Source organism: Mesoplodon densirostris, chromosome 4 (genome assembly GCF_025265405.1).
Source record: "Mesoplodon densirostris isolate mMesDen1 chromosome 4, mMesDen1 primary haplotype, whole genome shotgun sequence".
Lineage (NCBI taxonomy): Eukaryota > Metazoa > Chordata > Mammalia > Artiodactyla > Ziphiidae > Mesoplodon > Mesoplodon densirostris.
In genome coordinates this window covers 35814285-35838793 of record NC_082664.1, presented here as the reverse complement: position 1 = coordinate 35838793, position 24509 = coordinate 35814285, and the positions used below count along the sequence as shown (strand labels likewise).

General features: G+C 41.9%; 2 protein-coding genes across 2 annotated transcripts in view; one reads left to right on the top strand and one right to left on the bottom strand.

The window, feature by feature from the left end:
• The window catches only part of ARG2 (arginase 2), a 28751-nt gene extending 27582 nt beyond the window's left edge, over positions 1-1169 (top strand). The window contains exon 8 of the mRNA XM_060095953.1: positions 692-1169. Coding sequence (XP_059951936.1) covers positions 692-897 — 206 coding nt within the window. The 3' untranslated portion in view covers positions 898-1169. The remainder of the gene's footprint in view (positions 1-691) is intronic.
• Positions 1164-22814, bottom strand: VTI1B (vesicle transport through interaction with t-SNAREs 1B). Its single transcript, XM_060095954.1, has 6 exons — positions 22579-22814; positions 9420-9478; positions 7072-7263; positions 4698-4871; positions 3061-3122; positions 1164-1454 (listed from the first exon to the last, which is right to left on the bottom strand). The coding sequence occupies exons 1-6, from the start codon at positions 22691-22693 to the stop codon at positions 1358-1360; spliced, it is 699 nt and encodes a 232-aa protein (XP_059951937.1). The 5' UTR covers positions 22694-22814; the 3' UTR covers positions 1164-1357.
• Positions 22815-24509: the final 1695 nt, after the last annotated feature.

The following is a 24509-nucleotide window of genomic DNA, read 5'->3' as shown; positions in this document are numbered from 1 at the left end:
TCTTTTCTGGTCTAATCTTCCCATCTCACACCCTTTGGCACAAGTTCCCAAACTGTCACAGAAGGTAACTGGAGTTCAAGTTAAAATATGACCAAGTCTTCCCTTGACCAAGTGCAAGATGCTGGGTTAGTCTGATGGGAGGCCTAAAAACTGTGTCCGAAGTGGAACCTGCCCTCAGAGCTCAGGGGTGAGAGTGAGATATGCAGTAATAACTATACTTTAGGGCACATGGTGCCTTAAGAGATACAGATGCAGCAAAAGAGTTCAGAAGTGGGAACCGAGCTCTGGCTAGTGAGATGTGAGATCTGCTCTTCACGCAACTACAGGCAGGCACCTGGGAGGGCCCAGAAACACTGGAAATGATACATTTTCCTGACTAGGTTGGAAACTCTTGCTACCAGCCCCCTACCCCCCACCCCGACCCAGCTCTTACCCGAACCGGAAAGCCTGTCAGCTATGCCTGTTACGTTCACTGAACAGGGATAATTGATTTCAATCCTACTCTGGTATATGAGTGTTTTTAACTTAAATTCATGCCCAAGCGAATGAGGAATAAGGGGCTTCCTGACGGTGGATAATTTTATAGTAGAAAATGACTTGTTTTTTACCTTAGCTTGTTCTACCCAGGTGGGACAACTCTCACTGAAAGTAGAAGCTAGGAAGTTTTTTTGGTCATACTTTATTCTTTCAGGGTTGCTCTCAGCACTGGATCTTGTGGAAGTCAATCCTCGGTTGGCTGCGTCAGAGGAAGAGGCTAAGGCTACAGCCAGCCTGGCAGTGGATGTGATTGCTTCAAGTTTTGGGCAGACAAGGGAGGGAGGGCACATTGTCTATGACCAACTTCCTACTCCCAGTTCACCAGATGAATCGGAAAGTGAAGAACGTGTAAGAATTTAGGAAATACTGTGCGCGACACGTGTTTGTCACAATGGGCATTCCAGAGTTGGGAGGCATTTGTGGTGACAGATACTAAATGATCGTCTGGGTCAATACTGCCTTAATGAGAACATTTGTGCATTCTCACAATTGTAAAGTTTCCTTCCCCTTCATTTTGGTGACCGATAATACTACTGTAAATGTATTTGGTTTTTTGAAGCTCACAGGGTATTAATATGTTAGAGCACTATGTAAACTTAAAGAAGTCATAAACAGCATTTACTACCTTGGTATATCATACTGGTCTTATTGCTGTTCCTTCACATTTAAGTGGTTTTCCATCTTCCTCCCTCCTCCCACAGTCTGGCTACACAGTGCCTTCTTGAACCGTTAGCTCACAGCAACAGTAAGATTCTTCCATGTCTCTAACACCATTCACAGAGTCACAGTCCTGGTCCACAAACCATTCCCTGTAGGAGGTTCAATGCTTGCGAAAGAATCTGTAATAAACCAGGCCTCCCAGGATGGCTAGCTCCAGTAAGATGACAATGGAAAGTAGCAGCTTGTTGGTTGTCACTCTACAAGGAGAAGCAAAGTGGGATGTAGTCAGAAGTCTGGATAACCTTATTTCTTTCCATTCTTAATACTTAGGGGTTTGACCTGGGGCCAAGGCCAGGTACTGTGAGGCAGAATGAATTTTTGATCACATAGCCACTTAGTATTACCAGCTAAAGAAACTTATAAATAATTACTACTATCTACCTCACAGAAATACTGAAAATTGGGGCAATAGATACCAAAGCATAACAATGTTTTTTCTAAAATGTCTTCAAATGGTAGTTAGTACTTCACTTTAAAAATAGTTTTTCTATGAGTGGCTAGTTCAAAAAATATTAAATATACATATGAAGAAGTACATCATTTCTGAAATCAGGTTGACTCATATTTCAAAACAGCAGAAATACAAACTCACTACCTAACCATCTAGAGCTGCACTGACTACATGCTACAGCTGTGAGCACACATTAGGAGAAGGGTTGGCGGCAGACACTCCAGTGCTAAGTCCAGCTCGGGTGGGGAGAGGGGTTCCTACTTTAGGATAAGTAACTAACTAGAAGCTGAGTAGTGCCTTTCAATCTCTTGTGAACTTCTTGCCCTTTTTACTTTCTTCCTCTATGGGTATCTCTATAAAGGCAGTAAATTTTCTGAAGCTCCTATACTCTTAACACAAAAAATCTCATCACTCTAAACTGAATGTATTCCCCTATTCCACAAGGAATTTGCCACTGTTTAGGAAAATCTCACGCTCCTGCTCGTTTCATGACTCGGTTGTAGTTTGTTTCATGCATACCTACACCCACTTACCCCAAATTCAGCCTCAGTGGCAATACTTCCTCTGCCCCTGGTTTTGTTGCTGTCAGCACTTACCTCAATGTTTTTTTTTTTTGTTTTTTAAGTCAACTTCTACTAACAAGACAGAACTCCCAGATAAGGGGTTGACTCCCATGAAGGGCAAGCAGAGCCAAAAGCAAGTACGAAGCAGTAGCAGTGAAAAGTTTTCTAATTAAGTTTTAACAGATTTATTTCCAGGAATATGAAGCTCTATTCCTATGTGCTGTCTTCTCTAAGGAAAGTAAGCTGGGATTAAAAGTCCTTCCAGGGACTTCCCTGGTGGTGCAGTGGTTAAGAATCTGCCTTCAATGCAAGGCATGCGGGTTCGATCTCTGGTCGGGGAACTAAGATCCCACATGCTGCGGGGCAACTAAGCCTGCACGCTGAAACTACTGAGCCTGCGCACCACAACTAGAGAGAAGCCCACGCACTGCAACTACTGAGCGCGTGCACGGTAACAAAAAAAAGATCCCACATGCTGCAACTAAGATCCTGCGTGCTGCAACTAAGACCTGACGCAGCTAAATAGATAGATAGATAGATAGATAGATAGATAGATAGATAAATAAATAAATAATCCTTCCAGTGGACAAACTTTCCACTGCTCTAAATCAGAGCAGTATATATACTTTTAACAAAGGACTTTGTCCTGGGATATTTAACTATACGATATTTTTTATGTCTTCTGCTTTATTAGCACCTTTGCCAGTCACTGTTTAAAGCTTTGACATTCTTGGTTGAAAGGTATTAGAATTAAGAGAAATTAATCTTGTGACTATTTTTAAAACTTACTTTCTGGACATTGAACGGAGAATCTTCCGACTTTTGCTCAAGTTTTCACCTGTGTTTACCAGCTGAGAAGAGAAAATAGCAATTATTTTCCCCTTCTTTTGAAAGTACACACTGTGGAATTGAACATTCCTAAACTGACAGTGGGCATTAAGGGGTATATGTTGAAAAACTCCCAGAAATCAAATCAATTTAAATGATGGCCTCTGCATATAAGTAGAAGAAACTGGAAAGGCCAATATACTTTAGTCTCATCAAGTAGGCCTAGGAATTATTATATCCCAAGGTTGCTGTGGGGAGACTTCTGGGACTCGGCTAATCCTTCACCCTGACTACTCAAAACAAAGTCTTCAAGTGTACCTGCCAGTAACTGAAGTAACTGAGCAACTTAAGATTTGAATTTCATCAGCCAAACTCCAGAAGAGCCCCTTCAGTTAATGTTTGTTTTTGCAGGCTGGTGGACTACCATTTTTGGGATCTGGTTCTTTCTCCTTTTTTCTTTATCCCTTTAAGAGACACACTGAATTGTGAAAGGAATTAAATATTTTTTTAAAGCCTTTTTTATTCCCTTTTGGTTGCCTGTTACTAATCTATATAGCTGGAGGATAGTTCAACAGATGCCACCTGCCATCTGTTCCTGTTCCCCAGTGGCCTTGTTAAGTTGATCTCTCAGCTCATTCCTCAGCTTTTAAGTTCAACTAATCCACCTGGTAAGTTCAAAAGTGAAAAAAACATACAATCTGTAAACAAATTGCCTTCTCTACAGCATATCTTGAATTCGGTACTTTATTGTGAATTTTCACTAAGGAGGGAAGGGGGCATCGTTTTGACTTAATTTTAAGAATGGAGAATTACAGCTACTGAGCTGGAAAAATAACTCAGTGTGGGGACTTGAGATGATTTTCTCATATATCTAACTCTTGCCCACAGTATCTGTTTTTCAGTTTGGATCTGCCTCATGCTCTTAAGAATACAGCATTCCATTGGCAAGTTGTACTATTTTTAAATTCCTTTGCAGATGGTACAGAAAGGAAGGAATGAATTGTTTTCCAGAGCCTCTTAGAGTGTAGTGGATTAGACACCACAGTATAGTCATTATTTGGCCTGAGTATTTGTTTTCTTCTCACAGTGATCTCCCTTACCTTAGGTAACAGTAAAGAGTTAGAGCCCAGAATTGAACCTCTGCAAATTGTCAGTAGTACTATTTTATGACATGTGGAAAATAGCCTTGGCTCTAAATGACATGAAAGCATCATTTACTTAGAGATCTTAGCTTTCCTAAGAATAGCAGATGTTCTACTAGACATATGAGAAATGAAAATCTGATTCATAATACAGGACCTAGTAAAAGGATGGAGTGGCTACAATCTTATTTGACAATCTTCAATAAATGCAGAAACTGGATTTCTGCAGTCCACCCCCCTCGTCCCTCCCATGACTTCTAAATTTTAGAAGTAAAATTACTTCCAAGGGATATCTTTCAGCCAAGCAAACTACAGACAGAGAAAAGAGTAAGAACCTAAAAGGTCATACCCTGAATTTGGAACTGTGGTAGCTTCTGGCACTAGCAAGGCATCGGGGTGTAACGGGCCCACCTACTTTCCCCACTCTTGCCCCTCTCCCCAGCCACTCAGACTTACTCTACTCTTGGTACGTTCCAACTGTTCACGTTGCTCCCCCAGCTCTTCTATGATTTCTGAGCCAATCTGGTCAGTCTCTGCAGCAATCCGATGAGAACGCTCAATACTCTGGGTGGCCCGGTTCAGGCTGTCAGTGCCTTGCAGAAGCAATGCCCTTTCAGACTGTAGCCGATTCTGACAGCAGTATGGAAGGGAAATGTTATACTTCTTCCATTATAAATGAAGTTATAAGAAGGAATATCGTGTGCAATAATTTTCATTACTTTTAAGACAACCAAAGATGCTAACAAATCAAACTAAAAGAGAACCTGGGATTCAACCTAGGATCATAATACCTCCCAATTCACTGCTTCTTACACTTAAGTGAGGCAAGAAAAGGATTAAACACATCAGAGCATTTTCCCTGTGCTCCTGATGAATCTGAACTGGTTCATGTGCTTTCTGGACTAGCAACTTCTGAGGGGCAATGGCCCTGATGTGGGGTGCAGTAGCTTCCCCAAAGTGCATACAGCCTGTAATTTTGAGAGTGCAAACCAACTAAACTCTACAGCCCTAGAAATAGTTTAATTCACTGAAAATGCCCACTGATTGGTATTGAGGATTGAGGGGCCATGAATAAGCTATTTGTTTTCAGCACATATACAACTCATTTAAAAGTGTGAGACACTACCACATTCTGGGAAAAAAGTGGCTACACTCCTGGTGAGCCTCCAAAAGAATTTCACCTTAGGCCAAACACAGAAAACAAAAACTGAAGTTGTTGCACTGGTGATTTGCTCTCAGGGAAGGTAGTATCTGGAGCCAAGAAAGCTGCCCTAATTTCCCAAGCACCCTATTTCTAAATCTCCACCAAAGTTTTATTCCACCTATAATCCTAGGCACAGAAGGCATAAGGACAGAAGTAGCCTTTGTCAGGCCAGAAATAACCACTGACAGAAATGGATGCAGCTCTAAGTTCTCAGCTATTCAAAGCACGCATGCACACACACTCAAAAAGGGGCTGGCTCACAAGGTCTATTACTGAGCAGGTGACTATTAGCACTAGACCCCACCACCAAGAAGGCAAAAGATGCATCCCCAGATCAGAAGCAACAAGAAGGCTTTTCAGTTCATATATGGCATATGAGCAAGTGGATGAGGAAACCACTGCATGAGGCTGAAATAAACCCCAGTTACATTGGCTTAAAAGCAGCAGGAAAAAGGGTTTTTAAAAATAAAAGATGGGGATTTTCATCTGATTAGGCTTAAGAAAGAGCAGGAAGAGACAGTAAGGTCACACAAATCAACCCCAGATTCGGAACAATAATTCTACTGAAGGTGGTTTGTATATCTAAATAGTTTCTGAAACTAATAATTTTAAAGCAAAATTACTATTTGGAATTATCTCCCCCCTTTTTGTTTTCAGGGCTTTTTGGGTCACAAATGACCAAAGTCACTATACACCTTTCATCTCACTTTAACAAGCTCTACTTGCCAGCCTTTTCTCACCCTCCTTTCACAAGTGAATTTTGAAAAGTTAACATTCTCAAATACTCTAGTTTTGACATCAGGAATGTCAGGCTAGTATCATTTGAATATCTCTTAAACTATATTCAGGATGTATCATGAAATAGGATTTGTTTCAAATTGTGCCATTAGCCTTTCTACATCCGTGCAGTCTGCACTTGTGGGCCCCCGTTCACTTCTCTCCCACATTACTGGTCAGGCCATTTCTACTTTGTGCTGTGGAATATAATCCCAAATGTAACACATAAAATTTAATCTTTGTGAAGTTTTATTCCTTTAACTATGTTCCCTAGACAGTTTGAGAATACAGGTTTTCAGCTTAGTCAGTCTAATTTTATAAATGAGAATACTGGAGGCTAGAGAGTCAGTCTGGCTCACTTTCTATCACAACAAAGTAAGGTGTTAGCCTGCTTTTTGAGAAGCAGCCTGCTTTCTCTACTGTATCTGGGCTGTTGGGCCATCTTGATATAAATGTAAGGGAAAGCATGGGTTAATTTTGTAACAATACTCTGATAAATTAAAAGCCTAACTGAACTTCGGGGGCATATGTGAGAAAGAAACTGGATCAATGAGTCAGACTACAGAGTCCAGATGTAATATGAATAGGTAACACTTGTATACACCACTACACACCAAGCACTGTTTTATACAAAAAGGATACAAAGAAATCTAAACAAGCAAATTGTTTGGAATGATCTGCATTAAATTCAGTAGAGGCGGGCACCCAAGGAGAGAAAGGGAATTGGATGCAAGAAAGAGGATAAGGTGGAAAAAAAGTCAAGTATGCACTGATAACATGAACTGTACTCCACAATATGGTTAATCATTGTACCACAGACCAGTAAGGGAAAAGACAGCTGAAGCTTACCATGTGCTCATTCTCTACAGCGTATGTGCCATATTTCATGTCTCCTCGACCCCCAAGAGTGGCTGTCAAAGGTGTGCTTCTCACTTCCCGATGGAGTTTGGCAAGGTCCTTCCGGTAGGTTCGAAGCTTAGACATCATAGGGTTACGAAAAGATAGGGGGGCATAACGTAGTTCCTCTTCCATCTCTGCCAGCTAGGAAGGCAGAAAGTAGTGAGTAGATGGCCTGCTTCTGTTCTCTCTCATACGGGTAATATGTCTAGTTTGGACTAATCAAACCACAGACCACCGTAAATAAATACTCAACCATGTGGACCAGGAGGGCAGGAACCACATGTGACACGTTCACTTCATTACTCTTAGTGCCTGGCACAGTGCCTAGCAGGCATAGAACAGGCCTTCAAAAAGTATGTGATGAATGAGTGAGAAAACTAACAAGTACCTTATAGCTTATTAAACATTTTTTACATGCATTCTCTCATTTAATCCTCACAACAGATCAATAAGGTAGGAAAGCCTACTTCTACTTCATATATAAGACTTGATGAAACCTGCTCAAGATTACATAACAAGAGAAGTCAGGATTCAAAAATCTTCAAATTCTCTTTTCAGTATACCAGGTTCTTAGCCTGTTATGGTTCAAGTGCTATCACGAAGCACTCTGAGATCTACTGTACTAAAAATGCTAGGGGTATGGCATCAAGGTGCTGTCCTTCCTCCTCCTCCTGAAAATCAACTGTTTGTCTCCATGTCAGAATAACCAGGGGTCCAAATCATTTCCATTTTTCTGGGATAAGTAAACTGTAACACCTAGACCCAATTTACATGAAGCCATAAGTTATTTTCATCTGCCTGGGATGGCCAGAGTAGGACTGGTTAATTTTTTTAAGTTCAGGGAAAGAAAGTATCTAAGCACCAAACAAATAAATTGGTATTAATTAAAAGGTTTTTGAAATGCTACCAAGATGTTAAGTGAAAAAGAAGACTGGCTCTGTAACAGGTATCATGGATATGCCCAGCTGTACACAGGTATTAGAAAAGTTTCTGGTACTCCTATTATGAAGGAGATAGTTTCCACAGTCTGGTAGCCTGATCCTTCTTAAAATAGATGCAGAATAGAGAAAAGGATGCAGATAAGCTTAACTTCTCAGAACTGCATTGAGATAAGGAAGTTGTTGTTCAATAAGCAATAAAGAAATTCTCTGGCTTAAAAAGAATTTTCCAGTCTACTCTGGGGTAGCAAATACTAGGGGCAACTATTTCTTCGGAGTACTACCAGGGACCTGGATTTTAGCTCCAGCCTCCTAAAAGGTTTTGCTGAAGCCAGAGCACAATGATACGGAGAACAGAGGACTCTTACTTCTAAACGATGAGAGCAAAACTTGCTTTTTTTTTTTGTTTGTTTGTTTTCTGTTGTTGTTAAAGAAAAGGCACAGATTAAGAGAGAAGCAGTTCTTAAACTGCTCAGCAACCTGGACCAACATCTGACAAGCTCTGGGTCCTGACTGGGAACTCATCCTGTCCATGCATGCCTTGCCCAAGGTACCAAATCCTTCTGTCTTTTAAAACAGAAGGGAATAGGGACTTCCCTGGTGGTCCACTGTGGTAAAGAATCCGTCTTCCAATGCAGGGGATGCAGGTTCGATCCCTGGTCAGGGAACTAAGATCCCACATGCTGTGGGGCAACTAAGCCCACGAGCTACAACTACTGAGCTCGCACGCCTCAACTAGAGAGCCCACGTGCCGCAAACTACAGAGCCCACTACTAGAGAGAGAAAAAACCCGCACGCCACAACAAGAGAGAAGCCTGCCCACCGCAACGAAAGATCCCGTGTGCTGAAACTAAGACCCGGTGCAGCCCCAAAAATAAATAAATAAATTTAATTAAATAAATAAAAAATAAAAACTATACTGGCATATATGCAAAATTCAACACTCTCCAAAAAACAAACAAACAAACAAAAAACCCCAAAACCAGAAGGGAACATGGCTAGAACCACTTCTGAGCTCCATTTTGTGTGACAGTTAAGTTTAACAAAGGAGAATAACTGATCTTAATCGCCAGCTTTTAAAATGAGATTTTAAAAGACCACCCAGGTAGAAGTATGAGAATGTCCTTATTACAGCAGCAATGTATTATCAAAGACTCATTTCAGGAGCGTCTCCAAGCTTTACCCATTTGTGTTTGCCCCTCAACACCCAGCCCCATCAACTGGCCTCATTTGGTAAGAAACAATCAAAAGCAAGATCAATGGACAGGAACAGTTAATCTGTGATCAGGTCACAAGCATTACTTCTGGAAAAGACCAACAAACAGGAAGAAGATATAAGGACTTGTTCCTTGTTCTTACCGTTTCATTTGCTTCCTGTTGCTTTTCATCAAAATCTCTGATCAACTTCTTCTTCTCTTCTGGAAAAGACAGACAAGTTTTCAATGCTCAGTCCTGCTTCCAAACATTCCTAGAGGCTATACCCTCTGCTTAGAATAAACTCCACATTCCTCTCCTGAGGGTACTACTACAGTACTTAATCACCCCTAAAAGACATTTAGAAACATAGGGGAACTAGTTATCACAGTAACTGAGGGGAAGGGAGAGGGACGGTATTACCAATGGCATTAAGTGTCCAGGGAACAAGAATATCTATGCTACGGACAGTCCTGCATAACAATGATCTGGCCCCAAAGACCAAGAGCATCCCTACTAGGAAAGACAACAGGTCTAAATCAATCATTGTCAGTCTTTTTTCACCCATCCTAACAGAGGAACCAGGCACACTTTCATGAATAAGAATGTTTAACAATACTAGTTCTCTGAAATCTTTGTCCCCATTTTCACTCCCACTGTAAATCACATCTCTATATTAACCCTTATCCACTGCTGTTCTGCAAAACAAATTCAAAACCCACCTACTCTGGGCTTCCCTGGTGGCTCAGTGGTTGAGAGTCCACCTGCCAATGCAGGGGACACGGGTTCGTGCCCCCGTCCGGGAAGATCCCACATGCCGCGAAGCGGCTGGGCCCGTGAGCCATGGCCACTGAGCCTGTGGGTCCGGAGCCTGTGCTCCGCAACGGGAGAGGCCACAACAGTGAGAGGCCCGCGTACCGCAAAAAAAAAAAAAAAAAAAAAAAAAAAAAGCTCAATGTGATTTCTAAATACAAGCCAGCACTTCCATCAACTGAAGAAAGAGCAATCTTTTCCAATGCCAAGAAAACAGCTGAGTTGTGCTTACAAAGGGATGGCACGTGGGTACTCAACATGCTGTCCTAAGATTTTCTTGGATAATTCTGTTTACCCTGATTTTCATCTCACACCTTGACTTTAAAGCCAAACACCATATAAGATGTAACACAACTGTAATGCTTTATATGGATTTACATTTTGTTAATCACAACAGCATCTAGCATGTCAGCTGTCCACTGCTTTTCAACTGATCATAAATCATTTTGCTTGTGTATATTCTATATTCTCAACTTGAGATCAAGCTCCTTCTGGGTAGAGAAATTTACTTTTTCTTTTATACATCCCACAGCTTCTAGAACTCTAAACCTGGGAGGGTACTCCTTAGACACTGCTATTGCCTACAAGAGCAAACGACAATGCACCCTTTACTAAGCTGCCTTCATTGTCATGTGACATTCCCTAAATAGGTACTCCAGGTCAACTATTTCTCACTACACACCACTCACAAAACCCAGGGTTTTTTGTTAAAAAAAAAAAAAATAGGAGAAAGTTCAGCCCTGGCAAATGGCCTACATCTTGACTCACCATGATGTAACTGAAATAAGTGCCAAAGCAGCTGTTATTATCCTTGAGTAGTCTGTGTTTTCAGCTATCAGCAGTGAAATAATATCTGCAATCAAGTATGGCTACTTCCGGGCCTCCCTGGTGGCGCAGTGGTTAAGAGTCCGCCTGCCGATGCAGGGGATATGGGTTCGTGCCCCGGTCTGGGAGGATCCCATATGCCGTGGAGCGGCTGGGCCCGTGAGCCATGGCCGCTGGGCCTGCGCATCCGGAGCCTGTGCTCCGCAACGGGAGAGGCCACAGCAGTGAGAGGCCCGCATACCGCAAAAAAAAAAAAAAAAAAAAGAATGGCTACTTCCATGGAGAGCTATCATATTACTTTGTAACAAGCATTCACTGAAGTGTTGAGTGTCGTCACTCCTCTGAATAGGCACATCTCCAAACTCAAGCACACTCACTTCTGATCCAAGATGACAGTATTCTCTAAGTGCATTCCCGTCCTAGATTTTTCTACATCTCTATTAGTCATAACTTCTCCTCCTTTATTCTTTCTTTGTTAAAAGACATGAAAATCTGCATTCCTAAGAGGCAAATTCTAGAATGACTCAAAGAAAGTAGCTACATAAACAAGAGTCGACGGGGTGGGGGGGGAGGCAGGACACAGATCCTTTCACTAACTTCCCTGAGTGATTCTGTTGCTCCCAGTCTGTTTGGAATACTCTGCTCTCTGTCTGATTCCGTAAGGCGTGCATTCTACTAGGAGCGCTCTACAACTTACAGACTTGTAAAGGTTCAAGAGATTAAAGCCCTACCCAACTGAGAGGTATCCATAGCTGTTCCTTTATGCTTTAGACTCAGAATCGTGAAATCAATGCACATTAGAGCTGAGATGGACCTCAGAGATGGTCTAGTCTAACCTTCTCATTGAGCAGTTGAGGAAATTAGAGCCTGCAGAAACTGTCTTCCCCAAGGCCACAGGAGGAGTAGATGTGTAGCAACACTAGTTCCAGAGTGCAAGTCTCCTGACTCCCAACCCAGTGCTTCTGTACACTATAGTGTTGAGGGGCATTTTCGTGCTCCCAGGGTATACAGGTATAATATGTTCAAACCTCTTAACCTCTTTAATTTTTTATGGAGTTAGAAATAACACTACAATCAACTACAAAACAACAGGACTGATACTGGGTAGAACGGACACCAGAAACAAGAGTGAGCTACTCCAAATAACACTATCCCCTACCCCACATGCCTTCCCAAACCCTTCACCTGTGACTGACTCACTCTGAAGCTGAATGTTTGGTAAACTGGGTGGATGGCCGCACAATGCCCCGGACATGGAATAAAATGGAAACACCCAGCTCTGAAAGTGCTACAGGAAGCCTACCTCATGTTCGACCAAGGTGGCAGCCTCTCTTTCTTACAGGCTATTTGAATTGCCAGCCCAAGAATGACTAACCTTGGTCCATCAGAACTGTGGAAATAACTTCAGTTTCACCAGGATCTTTAAAATCTGTGATTAATGTTTTTGGCGCCCCATTGTGGCATTTCTAGGACCTACATCCTCTTTGTAGACCACATGGTTACCTGATCTTCTCTAAGCCTGTTTCCTCAACTATAAATAAGAAATATAACGGTACTGACCTCGTACAGTTGTCTGAAAGGAGTTAAAAGAGACAATACACGTAACAAACACATAACAAATGCCAGGCATATTAAGGGTTCAATAAATAGTAGCTACCACTGTTTTTTAAAGTAAATCCCTAGGTAGGAAAAACTGAGCAAAAACAAAATTCACCAAAGAATATGAAGAGTGTTGGAAAAATTAAAATTCTGCAGTTAGTGAGTAATTGTGTTTACCAACCTGCTACATATGGTCCTTCATAGTTATTATTTTTTCTGGTTTCTAAAATAATGGAGTCTCATGTATAGATACTGAGATTTAAGTGAATTAAAATGAAAAACTTTCAATAATTTTATAATGTTCATTAAGACATGTGCCTTCAGGTGCTACAAAACTAAAACTAAAAATCATGACTATAGGTACTTACTCTATTAATTGGATAAGAATTTATAGCAGTCTGAGGTATTTGGAGAGACATCTTCATATGCTGCAAAGCTAAGGCTAGAAATTATGGTTGTAGGTGCTTAATGTAATATTAAATGGATTAATAATTATCACATATGCTAATGGATTGTCACTGTCATACAAACTTCCTAAAGTAGGACACATTGTGTCTGTTATCCTATCCTTTTCTTAAATAGGTATATATATATATATATATATATATATATATATATATATATATTGATTTTAAAAGTGGTGAAACTGTGGAAAACATGGCAGAATAGAAATAAAATCACACTGAGTTTTAATACCCAATCATATATTATTACTATTTTCTTTCCAACAATTCACAGTATTTATACAATCATTCAACAAATATTTATAGAGCACCTAGTATGTACTAGGCACTGTTCTAGGTGCTTAGGATACATAATTAACAAAACAGACAAAATATAGAGCTTATGATAGAAGAGGGAACACTTCCAAAGTTTTTTAAGAGGCCAGCACTATGCTGATACCAAAACCAGTGAAGAACACCACAAGAAAATCATAGGCCAATATCCCTGGTGAACACAGATGCAAAAATCCTCAACAAAATAATAGCAAAATGAATGGCATTTTCTATAGAAATAGAAAAAACAATCCAAAAATTTGTAGGTAACCACAAAAGACCCCAATTAGCCAAAGCAATCTTGAAAAAGAAGAACAAAGCTGGAGGCATCATGCTTTCTGATTTCAAACTACAGCTGACCCTTGAACAACAAGGGTTTGAATTGGGCAGGTCCACTTATACACAGATTTTTTTCAATAGTAAATACTAGAGTACCACATAACCTGTGGTTGGCTGAATCTGCAGATAATGAGGAAACCTGGATAGGAGGGCGAACAAGTTACACTCAGATTTTCAGCTGCACAGAGGGTTGGCACCCAGGGTCAACCGTATATTACAAAGCTATAGTAATGAAAACAGTATGGTACTGGCATAAAAACAGATTCAAAGCTCAATGGAATGGAAAAGAGAGCCCAGAAGTAAGTCCACACATATATGGTCAATTCACTTACAACAAAGGAGCCCAGAATATACAATGGGGAAATGTATTAGGAAAAACACAGTCTTTCTCCCTCCTATCTTTCTCTCCTGTATAGGAAAAAACTTAGTCCTTCCTCCTGTTGTTTGTTTCCCGTGTGTCTCCTTTACTACTCACACAGAACACTTCACTTTTGGTCACCGAATGTATGGGTTTTTTTCCCCACAGCAATTTTTTCCCCGCAGCAATTCTCTGAGATATCAGCTGGGTGTCCTGCAATTCGACTCAATTCTGACACTATCTACCCAGGGACAGTATCATATTCCAGAGGTTCAGGGCTCAGTCCCACAAGACTGGCCTCACCACCACCTCAGATGCCAATTGCAAGTAGTAGGTCCTCAGGTTACCCACAACTTCTGTCCAATTTGGTTACAAACTGGGGGTTCCCATGACCCCCTCCTCAGATTCAATTAATATGGTAGAGAGGCTCACAAAACTCAGAGAAACACTTACTTAGGTTTACCAGTTTATTAAAGGATATGATAAAGGATACAGATGAAAAGCCAGATGAAGAGAGACATAGGGCAAGGTCTTGGAGGGTCTCTTTCCCCTCCTGTTCTGTCCCGCAGGACCTTCTGTCCCCGCAGAGTTGACGTGCACCACCCTCCCAGTGTGGATACGTTCAACCACCTGGAAGCTCTCTGAGCCCCACACTACTGAAATTTTATGGAGGCTTCCTCACACAGACATGGTTAATTATTAATTCCATTTGAAGCCCCTTTCCCGTCTCCAGAGAAGTGTGGAGCAGGACTGAAAATCTAAGCTTCTAATCATGGGTTGGTCTTTCTGGTGACCAGCTCCCATCCAGAAGCCACCCAGGAGCCCACCCAGAGCAGCCTCACTGAATAAAAGATGCTCCCAGAAATTACAAGGGTTTTAGAAGCTCTGTGCCAGGAGAGAGAGAAATATTTGTTTCCTGTTCCCTCACAGAAAAGGACAGTCTCTTCAATAAATGGTGTTGGGAAACATTTGACAGTCACATGCAAAAGAATGAAACTGGGCCACTATCTTTACACTATATACAAAAATTAACTCAAAAAGGATTAAAGACTTGAATGTTGACAATGATATTTTGGATTTGGCACCAAAAGTAAAAGTAACAAAAGCAAAAATAAACGAGCAGGGCTACATCAAACTAAAAGCTTCTGAGAGATCCTAGGCAAAACATGCTCTGGCATAAATTATACCAATGTTTTCTTAGGTCAGTCTCCCAAGGCAATAGAAATAAAAACAAAAATAAACAAATGGAACCTAATCGAACTTACAAGCTTTTGCACAACAAAGGGAACCATAAACAAAACGAAAAGACAACCTACGGAATGGGAGAAAATACTTGCAAAGGATGCAACCAACAAAGGCTTAATTTCCAAAATATGCAAACAGCTCATACAATTCAACGACAAAAAAACAAACAACCCAATAAAAAATGGGCAGAAGACCTAAATAAACATTTCTCCAAAGAAGACATACACGGATGGCCAGTAAGCACATAAAAAGATGTTCAACATCACTAATAATTAGAGAAACGCAAATCAAAGCTACAATAAGGTAACACCTCACACCAGTCAGAATGGCCATCATTAAACAGTCTACAAATAACAAATGCTAGAGAGGGTTTGGAGAAAAGGGAACCCTCTTACACTGTTGGTGGGAATGTAAATTGGTGCAGCCACTATGGAAAACTGTATGGAAAAGAGTTGCCACATGATCCAGCAATCCTACTCCTGGGCATGTACCCACACAAAACTATAATTCAAAAAGATACATGCACCCCTATGTTCATAGCAGCACTACTCACAACAGCCAAGACATGGAAACAACCTAAATGTCCATGAACACATGAATGGATAAAGAAGATGTGTGTGTGTGTGTGTGTGTGTGTGTGTGTGTGTGTGTGTGTGTGTATAAATAATATGGAATATTATCAGCCATTAAAAAGAATGAAATACGGGACTTCCCTTGTGGCGCAGTGGTTAAGAATCCACCTGCCAGTGCAGGGGACACGGGTTCAAGCCCTGGTCCGGGAAGATTCCCATATGCTGCGGCGCAACTAAGTCCGTGAGCCACAACTGCTGAAGCCCAGGTGCCTAGAGCCCGTGCTCCGCAACAAGAGAAGCCACTGCAATGAGAAGCCCACGCACCGCAACGAAGAGTGGCCCCCACTCACAGCAACTAGAGAAAGCCTGCACGCAGCAACGAAGACCCAACGCAGCCAAAAATAAATAAATTTATATAAAAAAAAAGAATGAAATGCCATTTGCAGCAACATGGATGGACCTAGAGATTATCATACTAAATGAAGTAAGTCAGAAAGAGAAAGAGAAATACCATATGATATCACTTATATGTGGAATCTAAAATACGATACAAATCAACATATCTACAAAACAAAAACAGGGGGACTTCACTGGGGGCACAGTGGTTAAGAATCCTCCTGCTAATGTAGGGGACACTGGTTCAAGCCCTGGTCCAGGAAGATCCCACATGCCACAGAGCAACTAAGCTCGTGTGCCACAACTACTGAGCCTGTGCTCTAGAGCCTGCAAGCCACAGCTACTGAAGCCCATGCGCCTAGAGCCCATGCTCCACAACAAGAGAAGCCGCTGCAATGAGAAGCCCGTGCACCGCAACGAAGAGTAGCCCTAGCTCGCTGCAACTAGAGAAAGCCCGTGCACAGCAATGAAGACCCAATGCAGCCAAAAATAAATTAACTAAAAAACAAACAGAACAAAACAGGGACTTTCCTGGCGGTCCAATGGTTAAGATTCTGTGCTTCCACTGCAGGAGCAAGGATTAAGATCCCATATGCCGCGTGGTGCAGCCAAAAAAACCCCAAAACCAAACAAAATACAAAAACAAAACCAAACAAAAACAGACTCACAGATATAGAGAACAGACTTGTGGTTGCCAAGGGAGAGAGGGGGTAGAGGAGAGAACAAATGGAAGTTTGGGATTAGCAGAGGCAAACTGTTATATATAGGATGGATAAACAACAAGGTCCTACTGTATAGCACAGGGAACTATATTCAATATCCTGTGACAAACCATAATGGAAAAGAATAGGAAAAAGAATATATATATGTATAGCCGAGTCACTTTGCTGTACAGAAGAAATTAACACATTGTAAATCAACTACATTTTAAAAAAAAGGCAAAAAACACATACCAGAAAATACATTGCTTGAAAAAAAAAAGCTTCTGGATAGCAAAAGGAAACTATCAACAAAATGAAAAAAATTTATTTACTGGGAGAATATATTTGTAAATCATATATCCGATAAGGGGCTAGTATCCACAATATATAAAGAACTCACACAACTGAATAGAAAAAACCCAAACAATCCAATTATAAAATGAGCAGAGGATCTGAATAAACATTTTTCCAAAGAAGACATACAATGGACAACGGGTACATGAAAAGATACTCGACTAATCATCAGGGAGATGCAAATCAAAGACACAATGAGATATCACCTCACACCTGTTAGGATGGCTATTATCAAAAAGACAAGAAATAACATGTGCTATAGAAATTCAAAGAAAGAGATGTCAGTATGGCTGATAGCAGTTTTAAATGCCTTCATGAAAAGGATCAAATTAAGCAGTTTAAACATTTAAAACTTCTTCCTGTTACTTAAGTAACAAGAAATAAACAAGAATGCCAATACATGTTGGCTGTGTGATCCTTTTAATATCATATGAGAAGGCATCTATAAGAGTGAACTGATTATCCATTTAACTAACTTCTTCAGGGGTCATTTTTAGAATTAGATTTGCTTATGCTTCCCATTAACAAAAGAAGAATGATTCTCATGTAAATGTTAAAATTTTAAGCAGTGTTTTATGGACTGAGGCCAACATTTTCTTCTGGAGAAAGTAGTCTCTACAATTGGAATGTAATTAATAGAAAGCCATGACTTGATTTTCAAATCATTAGTTTTGTACATAAGCATTCATTCAATGAGTACCTGTTGAACATATCTACAGAAGATTAAATTGGCAGGTCAGATTTCACCTGCAGATTTGCTCTGTTTGGTCCGTAAAGCATTTGAAAAATATCTGAGTTGGTAGCTCACAAATAAAAATCAAGAGGCTTCATGTATTAAAAAAAAAAAAAGAAGAAAGAAATAACATGTGTTGATGAGCTTATGTCCTAGTTCAGTGGCCTTCAAACTTGACAGGCATCAGAAATCCCCCAGAGGGCTGTTAAAACAGACTGTTAAAACAGTTAATGATTCAATAAGTCTCGGGTGGGAACCAAGAATGTGCATTTCTAACAAGTTTCCAGATGATGCTGATGCTGTTGGTTCAGGGATCATACTTTGAAAACCACTGTCCTAGTGAAAGGAAGACAAATAATATACTATAAACATCATAAATATGTAAAGCGTCTGGGCTTCCCTGGTGGCGCAGTCGTTCAGAATCCGCCTGCCAATGCAGGGGGCACGGGTTCCAGCCCTGGTCCGGGAAAATCCCACATGCTGCGGAGCAACTAAGCCCGTGCGCCACAACTACTGAGCCTGTGTGCCACAACTACTGAAGCCCGCGCGCCTAGAGCCCATGCTCTGCAACAAGAGAAGCCCGCGCACCGCAACAGAGTAGACCCCACACACCGCAACTAGAGAAAAGCCCGCGTGCAGCAACGAAGACCCAACGCAGCCAAAAATAAATTAATTAATTTAAAAAAATATGTAGTGTTTAGTATGTTAGAAGATACGTGCTCTGTAAAAAAAAGGGAAAGTAGTGCAAGGTAAGGGTAGTTGTATACAGAGCTGGTATTCTTATGTTTTATTTATTTATTTATTTATTAAATAAATTTATTTATTTATTTTTGTCTGTGTTGGATCTTCGTTTCTGTGCAAGGGCTTTCTCTAGTTGCAGCGAGCCGGGGCCACTCCTCATCGCAGTGCACGGGCCTCTCTTGTTGCGGAGCACAGGCTCCAGACGCGCAGGCTCAATAGTTGTGGCTCACGGGCCCAGTCGCTCCGCGGCATATGGGATCTTCCCAGACCAGGGCTCGAACCCATGTCCCCTGCACTGGCAGGCAGATTCTCAACCACTGCACCACCAGGGAAGCCCTCTTATGTTTTATTTAAATAAAATATCCAATTTCCCATATGGCTAATCGCTGTAACTACTGTTAGGCAGCATTTTAAGGGCTTTACATATATTAGCTCGCTTCATCCTCAAAAAATCCCTATGAAGTAAATATAATGACTGATTACCATTTTGCAAGGGAAACTAATTATGTTAAAGTAAGTTGTTCAAGGTCACCAAGCTATTAAGAGGTGGATCTAGGATATGAACTCAGGCAGTCTGGCTCTAGAATCCTTGCTGTTAAATATTACAATACACTGCCTTTCAACGCATGTATCTTCTTCATCAATGTTATTTTTAATGGTAGGAGAAGAAATATCTGTCAGGCTAGAATGGACATACATTCTCTATTCTATATAATCACTCTTGATGTTCTCATCCACAACCCAAACAAGCTTCTACTCTTAAAGTTATCATTCACTCAACTGACCAAGTGAGAAAATGCAGACATTCTTGAATCTGTCTCCCTCACTCCTCATGTCCAATCAGTATGGTTAATTTCTGTCCAGAATCACCTCTTGGATGTGGGACTCTCTAGATTCCCATGTTACCTAGATGACTGCCACAAAGGCTCCTAACATGGTCCCTGGTATACAGATTCTTGTGCCTCTCTTTCATCCTCTACTCAGCCACCAGCATTCTCCTTCTAAAATTAAATCTAACCATATCAGTCAGCTATTTGAAATCCTTTACTGATTCTCCATGTCAAGTCTAGATGTCTTAATGTGACACTTAGGTCCCTTAACTGTCTGGCTGTGTCTTACTTTCCTCATCTATTACTATTCTCCCACACATACCTTTTTTTTTTCTTTTAATGAAAGTGGCAACCATTCTTTACTAAGAATCTTTTTTTTTTTACATCTTTATTGGAGTATAATTGCTTTACAGTGTTGTGTTAGTTTCTGCTGTATAACAGTGAATCAGCTATATGTATACATATATCCACATATCCCCTCCCTCTTGCATCTCCCTCCCACCCTCCCTATCCCACCCCTCTAGGTCCCACACATATCTTAAGCTCCAGTAATAGCTGTGAATATTTGATTTTTTTCTTCCTTTGTTGCCTCTTCCCATTTCCCCTCTCAGGCAGACTCCTGTTCAACCCGTGACACTCAGTTAGAAGTTCTCCTTTCTGGGAAGCTTCCCTCTTGCTCCCCCATGCCCATGTTAGGTTTTTTTGTCATGGTCTCAAAACTATCTTAGGACTCATCACACACTTTGTTGTAAATTTGCTCCCATTTAAGGCAAGAACTCTTGGAACTTCTCAGGGCTCAGGACACTAACTGATACGTAATTCTCAATAAATGTTTATTGAAAAAACTGAATCCAACTACAGAGCATAAGCTAAATGCAAGTGATGTGTTATGTACATTATTCAGTGCTTCATAATTCATGGTGGAAAATAAAGCTTCATAGGTGGAAAGCCTATGAAGTAGTCTCAGGACTAGAAAAAAAGAGGAATCAGAGAAGAGGCCTGGTGTGTTTGCTTAATTAAATTCAACTTATTCGACAAATATTTATTGAGAAGTATGAATAAAGTAGTAAATAAGAAGACTAAAAGTTGCTGAAATTCTTATAACCTGTGGATATGTGTATATATTCTATTTACTTACTCACTGAACAACTAAGCATTACCAGCAACTCATGTTAGAGTATTTTGCACTTGGGTAGAAATTCACACCTTTTTGAGTGTCCTCTTTGCAGGAATTAGAAGTTTAGGTAGATGACAAAAGTGAATATAACTAACTCAGTTTTCTATTTTTCAAAACAGAATGTCCTTTTGCATTATTTAGCCTTACAGAAACAGACATTGCAAAATTTAACTCAGGCTGAAAAAATGGTCTATTTTTCAACCATGTAAATCAGATCCCATCACTCTCCTGTTCTATATCCTTTAACTGCGAGCCACTACATTTAGAAAAAGATGCAAATCTTTCACCCTGGTCTACAAGGCCCCATGCAATCTGGCCCTGCCTACCTCTTTAAAGCCTCATCTACTACCACTAACTATCTCCCCTGCTCATTCCACCCCAAACACACTGGCTTTCTTGTTCTTCCTAGAACATACCAAGCTCATTTCTGCTTAAGGACATTTGCAGTACTATTCTGTCCTCCTGACACTCAATTCTCCCAGATTTTTGCGTGGCTTACTCCCTTACTTCAAGTCTCTGCTCAAATGCCACCTCCTCAAAGAGGCCTTTCACAGCCACCCAATTTAAAATTAGAACTCCCCCGCCCCCATTCCTTGGCCCTGCTTTATTTTCCTGTATTGCCCTTAACACCACCTCTTAATATTTATATATTATCATCGACCCATTAGAACAGAGATTTGTAAGTCTTTTCACTGTAATGTGCAATATTACCAGCATCTAGGACAGTGCCTGGCACACAGCAGCCTCTCCCAGTAAATGTTAAACAAAGGTATGGGGCCTCCCTGGTGGCGCAGTGGTTAAGAGTCCGCCTGCCGATGCAGGGGATACGGGTTCGTGCCCCGGTCTGGGAGGATCCCATATGCCGCGGAGCGGCTGGGCCCGTGAGCCATGGCCGCTGGGCCTGCGCATCCGGAGCCTGTGCTCCGCAACGGGAGAGGCCACAACAGTGAGAGGCCCGCATACAGCAAAAAGAAAAAAAAAAAAAAAAAAAAAAAAAAACACAAAGGTATGAATTTCATTCTCACCAGAGTCATTCAATTCATATGACCTTGGGTAACTCACAGAGCAAACACTCAAGCTTTGACACTTAAGTAAAAGCAATAAAAGTCTCATCTGCCTTGCCATCAAGATCTATTTGTCTTAAGGCAAAGAACTAATAGCAGACCTTCCTATACAGATTCAACTGGAAAACTCTTAGCTCCTCCAAGCAAAGCTTGCAGCACTCTGAATTTTGAAATCAAGAGGCAAGAGACAGTCTAAGCAGAGAGTTCATAAGAGGACCACACCTGAAGACCACAATCCTGATTTTAAAGACCAATCCCCCTCAAGACTGGTTATTTACCAACCCCAAAAGTTATGATTCCCTTGGGTTCTTAACCCTTTTTGTGCTACAAATCCTTTGCCAGTCTGGTGAAAACTACGGTCCCCTTTTGAGAATAACACTGTTAAATGTATACAACAAAATACACAGCAGAAACTAACACAACAATGTAAAGCAATTATACTCCAATAAAGATGTTAAAAAAAAAAAACCCAGAGAGCTACAAAAGAAAACCCAATTCTACTCAAATACCGGATCGCAGACTTAGGTCTCCTATGCTCTTCTTGCCACAGCGAAAATGAAACGAGAAAAATCTGAAGGCTACAGGAGGATCAAGAGGGAGATGACACTCCGAGGTGCATCCCTGAGCACGCTAAGTGGCGGCAGGGAGATCCTGGGCGCCGGGACCCAGCCAGCCCTAAGGGGCGTGTCTGAGGATGAGAAGCGGAGAGAAGGGAGGGAGGGTCTGGAAGGGGGTGGGAGCTCTTCTTCCCAGAGCTGGCAGAGCTGGGTGCCCCCCCCCATCAGCCTGCCCCCGCCTCACCTGTCCCAGCCGTCCCCAGGAGCCGCTCCGGCACCCCTCGTAGGTCTTCATGGAGGCCGCGGAAGATCTCATGCAGTTTCTCGAAATGCTCTGAGGAGGCGGCTGAGTTGGCCATAGCGCAGGCCGTTCTCGAGCACAGCGGCAGCCGAGATTCCGGGCACGGGGCCCGTTCCTACTCCGCTGTCAGCCGCCCAGCCCCGCAGGCATCCCGGCGACCGCCGCCACCGCCGCTCAGGACAAGGCGCTTCCGGGGCCGCGGCGGGGTCCTCCCGAGCTGGAACGCCCACCCCCTGCATGACGTCACTGGCGGCGCGCCGGGCACCAAGGCCTGACGGACAGTCGGGCGGGCTGCGCTGCCCGGGCTACTCCTGAGGGAGCGGTGGCGCTCGGGCGCGAGTGGCAGTCTCGGAACCCCGGAATTAGCCAGTCCGGGGCTGGGAAGAGCGCCACGGAGGAAGGGACTTTGGGAACCCGCGGGCCCGGCGGCGCGGCCGCCTATCCCCCGGGCCCCGCCTTCCGGCGAGGGGCGGACGCTGCAGTGCATGCCGGAGGCTGTAGTTCGGCACGGAAGACGCTCAGACTCGGAAGTCAAGCATTGCTGGGGGCGGTAGTTCTGACGTCGCCGCGGCCGTCAGCGTGACGCTGACGCGCAATGGTTTGGTATCAGTAGGCGCCTGGTTGTTATCTTTTCAGTCATTGCACTGTTTGGCCACCCTGACTTCCTCAGTTCACATTCGGACTGTTAGCTTTCAGTTCTTGGAAGATAGCTGGGCCAGGTTCCTTCCTGCGCTCGAGCTTAAAGCACTTTTACTGGGGAGTCAAGTGACCAGAGTCACATTCTTTCAGAAGTGGTCCCCGGGCAGTGTGACCCCTAAAATATACGCTCAGCCTCTAGCGGCTGGGCACGCCGTGCAGTCGTTCACTCAGCAGGTGTTTCAATTTAAGCGTGGCCTTTGTGCCTGGATCTGGGCATGTGTTGAATAAAAGATTCACTCTGACCTTGGGTAATTTATGTATTATTTATATATGTAATATATGTGTGTATACATATGTATATATGTAATTTATATGTGTATTATTTATATGTAGTGAGCAAGGTGGACCTGGCTTCATCAGGTCTCTTTCTCACTAAGTGTAATGTGTTAACAATTACGAAGTCTTTTCCTGCACTCCGTGGGTTTTCATGGTTTAGTGAACGAAAATTCCTATTTTCGCTGATGGTGTGCCTATGGAGCCCGTTCTGAAATGTGTGCTTGGCAGCCCAATACTTAAGACTGCCCACACGTATTAAAAGACATATGACTGTTCAGAGGGAAATGATTTGGTGATTTATATCTCCTGGACCCTTATTAGACTGAGTTCAAAGACCATTGATTCAACAAACTTTTGTTGAGCTGCTAATATTCATTGAGCATAGAGAGAGAGAGAAAAGTCAGGTTGTTAGTGGCAGTGTACTGTAGGTCCCATAGCATTGTGTTACAGAAGGGACAAGTACAAAAAGGAGAGGTAACAAATAGCCTGGGATGGAAAACGTGATCTTTGAATAGCATCATAAAAGATTAGTAGAAAATGGGTGAATGAATAATCAAATTATCACACAACCCAAGTTAATGGCGTTTGAATTGAGACTGTACTGTGGCTGACTCTGGGACAAATTATCCTCATGAACAAGAAATGATTGCATAACCATAGTAATGAAAAGTGTTTTCTTCTTTTGACTCTAATTAAGCTTTCATTTAATTGTTTTCTTCTGTTGACTCAAATTAAATGTTTAATTCTTACAGTTTTTATTCTGGTAAATAAAAACATGATAAATAATCAATTTTTTTTTTTTTTTTTCTTTTTGCGGTATGCGGGCCTCTCACTGTTGTGGCCTCTCCCGTTGCGGAGCACAGGCTCCGGACGCGCAGGCCCAGCGGCCATGGCTCACG

Bases quoted from the DNA above. Each gene is read 5' to 3' on its own strand.
- VTI1B (XM_060095954.1), bottom strand. From the start codon at position 22,693: ATGGCCAACTCAGCCGCCTCCTCAGAGCATTTCGAGAAACTGCATGAG. The intron at 4,872-7,071 runs GTAAGCTTCAGC...TACTGCTGTCAG, and splicing joins CTGTAGAGAATGAGCACATG to AATCGGCTACAGTCTGAAAG. The intron at 1,455-3,060 runs GTAAGTTTTAAA...TTCTCCTTGTAG, and splicing joins CTCCGTTCAATGTCCAGAAA to AGTGACAACCAACAAGCTGC.